This window comes from Notamacropus eugenii, chromosome 4 (genome assembly GCF_028372415.1).
Source record: "Notamacropus eugenii isolate mMacEug1 chromosome 4, mMacEug1.pri_v2, whole genome shotgun sequence".
Classification (NCBI taxonomy): Eukaryota; Metazoa; Chordata; class Mammalia; order Diprotodontia; family Macropodidae; genus Notamacropus; species Notamacropus eugenii.
In genome coordinates, this window is record NC_092875.1 from 458,763,575 (window position 1) to 458,775,843 (window position 12,269).

At 35.5% G+C, this 12,269-nt stretch overlaps 1 protein-coding gene across 3 annotated transcripts in view; it reads left to right on the top strand.

Annotated features, from left to right (window-relative positions):
- EDIL3 (EGF like repeats and discoidin domains 3) overlaps positions 1–12,269 on the top strand; it is a 603,244-nt gene that overhangs the window by 380,911 nt on the left and 210,064 nt on the right. For all 3 annotated transcript variants that reach the window (XM_072606206.1, XM_072606208.1, XM_072606207.1), the window contains one exon: positions 11,427–11,608. In XM_072606206.1, coding sequence (XP_072462307.1) covers positions 11,427–11,608 — 182 coding nt within the window. The remainder of the gene's footprint in view (positions 1–11,426; positions 11,609–12,269) is intronic.

Consider the following 12,269-nt stretch of genomic DNA (forward strand, 5'->3'; position numbering starts at 1 on the left):
CTGCCTATCATCATCATCTGTAAAACGAGGATAATGATAGCTCCTGCCTCCCACCATTATATAAGGATAAAATGGAATATTTATAAAGTACTTTGCTAGTCTTAAATCACCTATATCAATTCTATCATTATTAATATTTTATTAACATTATTAATAATTATTAGTCATAGAAGCAAGCAAGAAATACTAGAGATAAGCCCCCTCCACTTAGTGAACACCTAATAAATGTAACATGTGACTGATTGGTTAATTGTAGTTTCACAATCTAACTCAACTTCTCAGAGGTCATAAAAGACCTTTTCTACTTATTTCCATATTTCATCTGTTCTTTTGCTCACCCTAAGAACTACAAGCCCAAGACATATCAATTTGGATGTTCTGGTCATCCCATAATAATTACGGTTCATATTGTACATGGGATCATTATATCAAGTGAATTCTAGATACAAGGATAACAAAGGAACAAGCCTGTGTGGTACCACCAACTTTACGTAGAAATCTGGGAGTACTTTAGCCAGAATCTTTTCTTGATCAGTCTTCATTACTATGTCACCACTGTTCTTCATCTAATCAGTAAATGAGTGGTTTAGATAAGGTTATGAGTTAACATCTTTTCCCTCATAATAATATGCTTGCAACATATACATATAGAATGAAACTAAAAAGGAAATTGCAAATAACATTGAGGAGACTTTTATGACCTATCATTCTGGGTCATAAATAACCTTTCACTCCCTGGTTCACTCATAACACTTCATTGGAATCTCAATCATGGACTCACTATATTCTAATTTGGATTGCACTGATTTTTATAGGTCTTATCTCCTACACTAGATTGTAAGCTCTTTGTATATAGGATCAATATTTTATCCTCCTTGTATATCGCACAGGGCATTGAAGGTAGATCTGAAGATATGTTTTTTGAAATTTATTAAATAAGTTTCCTAGACCTATATCTTCACATGAAATTAAATTCAATAAACCTTTACAAAAAGCCTGTCAGTCCACAAGCATTTGCTAATTTCCAACTCCATGCCAAGCGCTATACTAGGTGCTGTGATTATAAAAACAAAGTCAAACAACTCCTGACCTCCAGGGGCTCGTGTTGTCAATTTCAATCCCTGGATATCATGAATATACCACAGCTGACAATATCAGGTTGTTTTGTCAGTTTTAAATCACATTACCTTAATTCAATAAGAATTAAAATAGAAATAGGATCATGATGGCAAATTCTTCACAAACTTCATCATAAATGCCAAGATGGCACGAGAGCCAGATTTCATTAGTATGCAAGCTGTTGGCCACTACTCGACCCTTATCCCCAGCACTCTCTTAAGTCACTGATGAGATTTTGTGCTCATCCTCCACTTTCTGCTTTATTCCCTTTTGCTGTCACCCATACCTACATGACCAAACAGCATAGACTGGAGAGTCCGGATTTAATAATTATCTATGAGTCTTATTGACTTAATTCCTTATTATCTCTTCATTGATCAAATTGGTAAACATATACTTGCAAATTTTATCTTTGTATATACACATAAAGATTATATTTAATATACATTCACACTTACATATATTTCCTTTTTTACTTTTTCGTTGGTTAAAGTTACATAAATCTGGGCACATCATCAGTTTTCCTTCAGTATTGCAACTCTTTCATTGGTTTTATAATTACTGGACTTAATGGGCTTTTGTAAAGTGGATGACACAGGCAAAGGGAAAATTGAATTTTGAACCTTTTTACTGTGAGGTCACTCATTTGATTATGGTCCAAATGGTTAGTGAATAAAATTGCTGCAGTGACAGCTTTCCCAAATGAAATGAAAGATAGGACTCAGATCAGTTTCCTGATTTCCTATAGCATGGCCACCAGTTTTCACCTTTGCCATTTGTCACTTTCAAAGAACAGACAAGAAATGAGATGGTATAATGTTAATATGCCTGGAAAAGGAATCAGAGATCTTGTATTTTATCCCTTTTTCTGATGATTCCGATGTAACTATATAACTTGTTCTCTCAAGTCCTTTGCTTCCTCACCAGTTACAAGGGGGAAGAGAATGGTACACCTATTAAACCATAATGCAGATGTCCTAAGATGAACTCAGGGAGGGTGGAAACCTCCCATGGAGCACAAAAGCAAAAGCTCACTTGATCTTGACTTTCAGTATGAATATAGACTGTTAAAATGAGACCTTACAATCCTGACCTTTGAGACTTTAAGCAGGAGGTGTCAGAAAAGTTCTAAAAGGGATAAATGACTGGTGGTTCTCGATCATTCATAGGGACTACACTTTTTGGTCATTTGGTGTTGACTCATCATTATTAGGAAGCAGAATTCACCAAGTGTTGGATGGTTCACCCATTTATGAGGGACATGAGCTAGATTTAGACTGTGGTGAGAGAGACTTTGACTGCTGTGCTAAGAGCTGACAAAGGTGTCAGTGCCATTCTCCCCAGAGTGCCCACTTGTCTCATGGGCAGGAGCTTGCATGATCTTATACAAAAAATGGGAAATTAAGAAAGAAGGGATGTACTGGGAAGATGCTAGGGAAGAGTGAGGAAAATTATCTCACAACAAAGGGACTCAAAACAAAGAAATTTTTTGCAATGGAAATGGAAATGCTTGAACATCACAGTCATTTTAACTGGTTCAAAGACACTAGAATATCCATACATTTGTGCATGCATGCATGCATGCATACATATGTGTATGGTTACAAAAATTCATCTTACCTACCAGGTAAGTAGGAGAGGAATGAGTTTAGAGAAAGAGAGAGCAAGGGTTGTGATGAGATGGGAGGGAGATTAAAGAAGGCAGCTGTTGGAAGAAAAACAGACTTTGAAGAAGGGGACAGGGTTGAAAAAAGGATAAGTAGAAGAGAACAGAATGGAGGGAAATACATAGCAATCCTAACTGTGAATGAAATAAACTCTGCCAAAACAAATCAAAGGGGGTCAGGAGGTGTGGAGGTGAGGGGGACACAAGAACAAAAAAGAATAGTAGAATGGGTTAGAGACCAGAATCCAAGAATATGCTGTTTACAAGATATATACTTGAAACAGAAAGATGGAGAAGATTCAAATAAGGAGCTGGAGCAGAATCTATTATGCTTCAGTTGGAGAAAAACAAAAGACCAGGATAGCGGTTATCCCAGATAGTAAAGGCAAAAATTGACCTAATTAAAATAGATCATCAGAGAAACCGCATTTTGCTTCAATGTACCATAGTTAATATGAATTAATATCAACTCTGACAATAATATACACCAAATGGCATAGCATCAAGATTCTTGAAGGAACAGGGACATGAGTTAGATGAGAAAACAGAAAAATAAAAGTATACTAGTGGGGGACTCGTTTTACCCCCTCTCAGAACCAGATAATTATAATCATAAAATTAACAAGAAAGTAAAGAGATGAACAACATTTTAGTCAAGCTCGGTGTGATAGACCTCTGAAGCAATCTGAATGAGAAGAGAGAACGTACCACTTGAATGGACGGAGAATAAGAATTTGAAACTGAAAAAAATAAAATAGAAACAAAAAAAGTCACAAGGGGGGTGAATTAGATAATCTCTAGGGTCTATTCCAGTTTTATATCATATGACATAAAGATTTAACCTGAGTACTTTTGAGGGTCCCTCACTGATGCTGTACTCCAGTGTCTCACTCTCCTAAGGGAACCACAATGAGTTCTTGAATATTGTGCCAATGAAACACAAAATCTAGCAGATCCTACTAAGTTTCAAAGGTATCAAGTATGAATTGGGTGGTGAACAGTATGAATGCTACCCATAGATCAGCCTCACTGAATTCAGAAACTCATCTGCAAAATACAGGGAATTGAGAACTGATTTTTTTTTTCAACTAAAGCAACTCATAAAGGTGACTACTTCCTAAGGCAAAAACTAGTTGTAGCCTGTGGACAGAGAGGACTTACTTCAGTTAAAATAAGAACAATTGAGAAATTATTAAGGACAATAGTTGAACAAAATGATCATTATGCTAATATAGCCCCTTATTCATTTAACTTGCTATTTATTGCCTTACATTAATGACACTTCACAAAACAATAAATAAATCTTGTAAAGTAATTTTTTATTAAACATGGGTAATCCAGGACTGGATAAAGGAAATAGGGTCTGCATCCCTATATTTGGAAAAATGCTAAGATTTTTTTTTCTTTTTATGTGTGATAATACACAAATAGTGTATCTCATGGTAGAATGAACTGGACTTATATAAAACTAAGAAATGAAAATAAGAATAATCATTTGCATCAGTGAATCACTTCTCACAACCACAACCACACACATAAAAAGGTGACTAATAAGGTACACAGAGATTGGAGTCAAAATAATATTTAGAAGTAATGCTAATTTTTTGGCCAACTCAAAGGATGATCACTTTACAAACATTATTAAAAATCTCATGCCATAGTCTAGAGTTCTTTTGAATTCACTCTGACTGGGGAGATGTGTAATTCAGAGTGAGAATTTGAATTGAACTGCATTCCAAGAATATCCATATTAAAGTATTCAAATAAATCTATGATTGCATTCATTTGTTTGTTTCTTCCAATAATGCAATTCGTGACCCGTTAATACCTGTCCAGCCTGTGTAACTCTTATTTACATCATCCTACAAAATCACTATAGTGGATCAACCCAAAGTGATGGAGACCTTCTCATAGTTTTACAGGCTACCAAGAGACAAACTACTTCTGTATATGTTATTACATGAGACACCTGTCTGCTATACTCTTTTATTCGTATATTTTAAAAAGGAAAAATAAATGTGGAAAACAAGTTAATGCACAGCAACGGTGTGATATGACAGTCAGAATGCTAATACAATACGAGGTTACATTAGAAATGTCATATTGTCCAGGACTACAGAGGAGATATAGGGATGAAATTGTATCTGGAATATGTTGTTCCATTCTAGGCACCACATTTCCAGAAGGGGGTTGATAAACTAGATGACATCCAGAAGAGGGAAACTAAGAGAAGAGCCTGGAGATTGTGGCATATAAAGACTGCCTGGAAAAAAAGGGGGTTGGATTGTTTGTCCTTGTAATGTAAAGTTCTTCCCCAACCATTAATAGACCTCAGGTGAAGCCCATTAAAGGAAGCTTGACTGGGGGAGGCTTGTTTTGTAGGAAGAGCCACATCTTTTGTTAATTAATGAGGCACTGGGTCACCAAGGGTTATGATGCCTTTGGGAGTTTGATCTTTGGAGGAAGGTTCTTTTGCCAGATGAGATTCTGGGTAGCAGTTAAGGAGCCTCACCCCTCCCCCTGGCTTTGAAAACCCAGGTGTTGGTGCTTCTCTCTCTGGTAACTATATATATATATATAGGTCAGACAGTTGGATCTCTCTGTTGATCTGTAATGTTTGTATTGTTTATTGTTAGACAGTTAGAAACACTGTCTATTGGTCTTTATTTCTCTGTGTGTATTTTCTCTGTTGGTATATGTGATTAAAGAAGGTTATTGACCCCTGAAAAGTTGCTTTCATTTTATAAAAGTATATCTAAGAACCTGTGCTAGCCGGTCATCCTGGATGTGTCAGGATGCTTGCTACTACAGTCTTGGAGAAGGAAAGTCTTAGTAGTAACACAATAGACTTTCTTCCACTTGGCATCAGAGGGTAGAACTATCAGTTATGGGTGGGCATTAGGAAAAGCAGATTTTAGCTTGATGTGAGAAGAAACTTCCCCAAAACTAGAACTCTCTCCCCATATGATGTCTTCACTCAGAGGTAGGGATTTTGCTATCATGAGGTATATTCTCACAAAGGGTGGGTCTTAGGTTGTTAGGTATATTGGAGAAGGAAAAGATTAGATTAGATGACATCTGAGGTCCCTTCTAACCTTTGTATTCTGTGATTCTGTGGTGCATATTGTGCTAAGGCAGAAAATTTGGTCAATCAAACTGCTGCTAGAGGCTACTGTCATTACTCCTCCTTGAAGAATTTGTAGTTTTGCACTTGAGTATAGACAGCTAACTTCCCTAGATATCTGGAAAGTTGAAATAAATGAACTTTTACCTTACTAAGTACTCTGAGCATACCCAGAGGACCCATTAAGATGACTCATGAGCATCAGGGACATGGCATTATGCACAAGCTTCTTATACATGATTTGTAAAGAATTTCTAATTTTAGGAAAGTTTTGGCATTAGAATTTCTTGAGTTTAACTTTTCTTGAATTTGGAAATATATGTTTATGTTACTTTTTGACAAAAGTCTAGTGAGGAAAACCAAGTGACTTCCTGATTCAAGAACTTCAAAAGTGATATTGTCAAAGGGTTTAATATCCAATGAAATGTTGCAACATCTATTGCTCCTTATATCTTTTGGTGCTGCACCTTGATCAAATTGATGATTAACCAGTTCACAATTTTATAAGAAGCATTTGACTATAGTTATATTTCATAGGCAGCTAGGTAGTACAATGGATAGAGCACCAGACCTGGGGTCAGGAAAATCTGAGTTCAAAATTGTGCTCAGAGCCATAGGCAGTTTCTTAACCCTGTTTGCCTCATCTGTAAAATGAGCTAGAGAAGGATATGGAAAACCACCCTCATATCTTGCCAAGAAAATATCAAATAGGGTCACGAAGAGTCAGACACAACTGAATAACAACAAAACATTTCATATCACTACATTAGATTATAAGTTTTCTAAATGTGGAAACTAAATTACTGTTCATCTTTGTATTTTGTGTGCTGATCACAGTACCTTGAATGTAATGAGAACCTTTTTTGTTGTTGTTTAAACTGAATTAATTTTGACATATTTATTAGTTATTAATACATATGTTTGACACTTCTTGACCACTTTTTTATGGTAATAGAAAGATTGGTGATTTTTTTCATTTAGTGAGCTCTGGTTGTTTAGAGATCTTTAGACTCAATCCCTTAATGCCCCACCCCACCCCCCAGCCTCGCCCCTCACAAAGTGCTTTGCCAACAGCATTGAGTTATTCTATGGCTAATTGTTTTAATTCAAATGTTCTTCTCTTTTTTGAGTTCTTTAATGTCATTCCTCCTTCCTCATGCATCACATGCCCTACACCAAGGTCGGTGATGTTATAAGGGATTCCACTAGTACTGCAAATAAGAGTGTTTGTTATAGAAATCTTAGCAGATCTTTTCCATTTTTTTATCTTTTTGTTTCAGTCCTTATTTCTATCTTAAATACCTTCAGGTTAAACAGGTTTAATGAGGAGTCTCTCTAGGCTTTCTAGGAACTTGATGTTCCCTCCATTGATTCTTGATCGTTTATGAGATATTCATAATGCCATGTTCCTAGGCAATATTTTTAAATGAATTTCTATTACAAACTAGTATGGCACTTCAATATTATATCTACATATTTCCTAAGGAGATAAGTTTTTGCTAATTGAGGCAGTTTCTCAGGTAGTTTAGTCTTCTCATTGTGAAACTGACTTATATTGGCTAAATTTCCTTAGAAAATGCTAATAGTCGGTATTGATGTCTCTTCATGAATCCATTTTTCATTATCAAAAGCTTGTTTAAATAAGTTGGGTTAGAGTGAGATTAATTGTATGAGATAGCTCTATCTCACTTTTTTTTTATTTCTTATGGAAGGATAGGTCCGTCCTCAATGAACGTATGAGAAAAGAAAAGAAAGCTTTTTCACAAACAATATTCAATATCTGACCATGTCTTTAAAGTCACACAGTTTGCTAAAAATTTTGAAGAACACAAAATCTCCCTCTATGATTTATCTACTATAAAAAGCACTGGACTCAGCAGAAGAAAATGTTCTCTTAAAAGTTCTCTTCCAGTAACATGTGTTTATGTTAAATCATGAAAAAGATCCTTTGAAGGAGATAACTTTCAAACACTGTCAATATTAAAACCATATGAGTCATAAAAGATGGAAAGGCAGGCTTGCTCCAGTGTTTGTCACTATCAGAGTATGTGTCAATAGGTAGATAGGTATTGATATAGATATACAGATCCCTTCCAGATGTTCCTGTTGGTCAATGACATTGTACTGATTAAATTAAGCTCCAAGGTATCCCACGACCTCCTAAATCAGATCTTTAATCACACAAAAGAGTTTCTTCTAACTATTAATACAGGAAAAACCAAGTGGATGAAGATTGGCAATTATTCAGACTATGAAATGCATTTCAATGGACAAGTCATAGCACTGATCCATAAGATAATGCATAGGCATTTTCATATTTTACCATGTATATCTTGAGTAGATATTACAGTTGGATAATGAGCTACTTTCTTAAACGGAAAGATGACTAGAGGTTGGCATATCTTTGGAAAATTTTGCAGTGCTTTTAGTTAACCCAAGCTTTCTTCCTGAAATGACAACCTATCTTTTGAATATCAAGATTCATCTGATGATGATCTGTGGCTATAAGTCATAGAATTCCAGATTGTTTGAAGAATTAAAGTTGTGTATAACCGAAAGAATAATAAAAAGATACATTATGGGCAAGAGTAGGTCTTAAGCCATAACCAGTGGAGAACTGTGAAGAAGAAGAAGTGGCATAAACGATATCACTGGAGAGTATAACCAGGAAACAAGGTGGCTGATCATGAAATGAGAGCTTAGAATAGCCATTTTTCAGCCTGCATGTTTTCATGACACCTATGAACTGCCAGGAGCACTAGTTCATTGTGTTGGCCCCCATGGATGATTAAGAGTATGTGTGCATGTGCATATCTTTGTGTCTGTGTCTGTGTGTGTTGGATCATGAGTGACAGAAGATGAACATAAATGAATATCTTGAGTTCTGCATTGTTGGAGGGACTTCAATGAGCTCACAAAACCATTAAAATATTGATTAAAAATATTATTATTGTCATTGTCATTCTTTTTTTGAGTTTATGAAGTTGAAAGACTACAAAACAAGTGAGAATAAGGAAAGAGGCATATACTCAACCTTATTTTGTTTCTTCCATGAATGAAAACAAGTTTTTTTCAATGAGAAAAATTTCCTTAATGATAATGGCTTATGTGGTGGGCCCATTCTGCCACTTTTGAATACCATTATTTTGACTTCATGTCTGTCATTAGTCTTTATAACCTGAAAAATGTCTGTCACTGGTATTAACTGAAAGTTACTCAATAATAGTCACTAATCATCTTAAATTGCAAAAATACCTTATAACTGGGATAATGAAATACCCTCTTAGGAACTCCAATTTCTGTTATTAAATTTGAGGTTCAACTTAGCAAATTATTTTAGTTGACTATGGAAATAGTCATAGAAAAAATTAATTTATTCTGTACCTGTTTCTTCTTGGAAGAGGAAAAATGAGCAGCACTTTTCTTCAAGTCAGTTCTCTTTATTTCAGATATCTTTAGACTCTGTCATTTGACTAAGCTTATTTTCTTCCATTTATGTGGCTTGAAAAAGAAAACCTGATGACTGTTCTGAAATTCCATATGAAAATTAAGAATTTCAAGTGTATCTTCTGATATAACACCTTGACTGTTTAAACTAGTATTTTACCCTTTATACCTGTTTTAGAAAGTTAACTATCCGAGTTAAAATTGTTTGCTTTCAGTAAGCTGAGAATGTGTTGTTTTTTTGCCAGTAGGAACAATCACTTAGTATTCTAAGTGTTTATGGTAAATTTTCAGGTTACTTATCTTGACTGAATTTATAAACCATAAACTTAAAGCAAAATAAATTAAGAAATTGAGGAAGATTGTTATGAATTGTACACTAATCAAAGAAAGATGAAGGAACAATCCTTTTTTTCTCTCAAAGATCATAGAAATCTGGGCGCAGAAAGAGCTACACATATTCAAGATGGCATCTAATTTTGGGACAGGAATCAAATTTCCTTTATTGATGTACATTTTACTTGTCATACATGCCACACATTAAAACTTATGAAAAATAAGAATGAGTATAAGTGGCTTAAAGACTATATTTGCTTTTTCGCTTGGAAAGAATTGGCGTTTTTTCCACCCTGTAAAATTTTCAGTTGCAAGTAACTTTAGAAATGGAGAATGTTTATTCTGACATGGTAAAAATATCTGCTGATGAAAATCTCTAAAGTACCATGTCAATAAACAATCAATATAAATTTCTTGGCTCCTTTCTGTGTATAAGGCATGCCATTAGGAAGCCAAAGTGGTGCAGTTAAAATAGTACCAGGTTTGGGGTCAGAAGACCTGACTAAGTTCTGCCACATACTAGCTGTGTGATGTTTACCAAACCTTGGTAGTCTATAGAGACTCTCTAAGTCTCTGTTTCTTCACATATAAAATAAAGGCTTTGGACAAAACAAAAGGCTTTTTGGTCTTTAATGGCCCTTCCTTATATAAATCTGTGATCAAATGCCTGAAAAAAAATGTGAATATAGCAGTTCTTTAGTCAGGCATAATAGAAAGACAAGTCTGTGCCCTTAAGAGTTTACAGTCTGATTGAATAGACAAACCATGGTAAAAAATAACTATGAATGGAAATATGCCTAGAACATTAATTCTAGAATCAAAGAAATAGTCTCCCAACTCTGATACTTATTACCATGTATGAACCTTAAACAAATCTCTTTACTGCCCTGGGCCTGTTTCCTCCTCGATAAAACAGGGGATTTGGGGAGGGGCTTTGGAGCACATGGTCTCTGAGACCCCTTCTAATTTTAGATCTCTGAACCTATGACATATCAGACAGGTGTGGGAGAGGGAAATTGTCATAGTGTGGGGTACTAAGTTAGGGAAGTCTTCAAGGATTTAAGAAACCTTCTGGTTAGAATGAGATATCTAATGGCTCCCGTCTACTCCTAAAATGTAGGATAGTGTCACATGTCATACACATATATCCTGCTCAATAAACTCCAGTGATTTCCTATATCCTCCAACAGCAAATACAAAGGTTTCTGTTTGGCGCTGAAAGTTTTTCATGACCTAACCCCACCCTAACTTATCTTCTTATACCGTGCTGCCCTAACACATACTTTCACTCTAGTGACACTGGCCTCTTGACTATTCCACAGATAAGGCACTCTATCTTTTAGCTACAGCATTTTCTCTCTGCCCTCCATCCCTGGATACTTTTCCTTCTCTGCTTTGACCACTGACTTCCTTAGCTTGCTAAATTCCAGCTAAAACTCCACCTTCTGCAGAAATCCCTCTCCAGTCTCTCTTGATTCTTGTGCTTTGCTGTATTAATTACTTCCTATTTATGCTGTATATAGTTTGCTTTGCACATATTTTTTTACATATCTCCTCCCCACCATTAGATTTCAAGCTCCTTGAGAGACTGTCTTTGGCCTCTTTTTTTTACTCTGTGGTACTCAGTACAGTGGGTGGACAGCAGTGGGTGCTTAATAAATGTTTATTGATTGATTATTAGAGAATAAAGAATTATCTGAGATGAGCTCACATTTTTCCCTTGGCTTTTCTTTCTAGAATGCTCTGGCCCCTTGGGAATTGAAGGAGGAATCATATCCAACCAGCAAATCACAGCTTCATCTACCCACCGGGCACTTTTTGGGCTGCAAAAATGGTACCCTTACTATGCACGACTCAACAAGAAGGGGCTTGTAAATGCTTGGACTGCAGCGGAAAATGACAGGTGGCCATGGATTCAGGTAACAGATGGAATTGTGGAAGGAAAAAATTGCAAAACCAATTGCCAAAGTAATTTGGAATGATGAAGATAAGTGATAAACTGATAGAATGACTTTTTTTTCACTGTCATAAGCAAAAGGGGAGTATTTAGTTTGGAGGTGATGTTGACTTTAACTATTGTAACACAGAGATATTTTTGAAAGTGTGAAATTTCCTTCTGGAGTAAGGGCATTTAAAGACATTAGAGCCTTTAGGGCTTAAAATCAGGTTTTTGAAGACACATTATCGAAAAGATTGCCTTTTTATTCAAACCATTCATTAGTGTTTATTAGTGCTGTATTAACATTTAACACTGATATTTGTGGATGGACAACTTCTGACAGTTGAAAAGGATACGAATTATCTGTATTTCTCTGTGAAGCAGTATAGCATGTAAAAAGAAACTATGTGATATGTTATCAAGTCTATAACCTGAATTCATGCAGAAATTCTCTTTCAATAGCTGGTATTTCAGTTACGATATCCCTTTTATCCTCATGTGCAAACAACTATGGTATGTAGAAATGGGGGCGATTTGCTAAAAGTGACATGGTTAGTCATCATTCCAACTCTATATTTCTTTAGTAATGTGGTGTAAAGGACTAACCACTAGACTTGGCATTAAAATAATTAGAACTAATA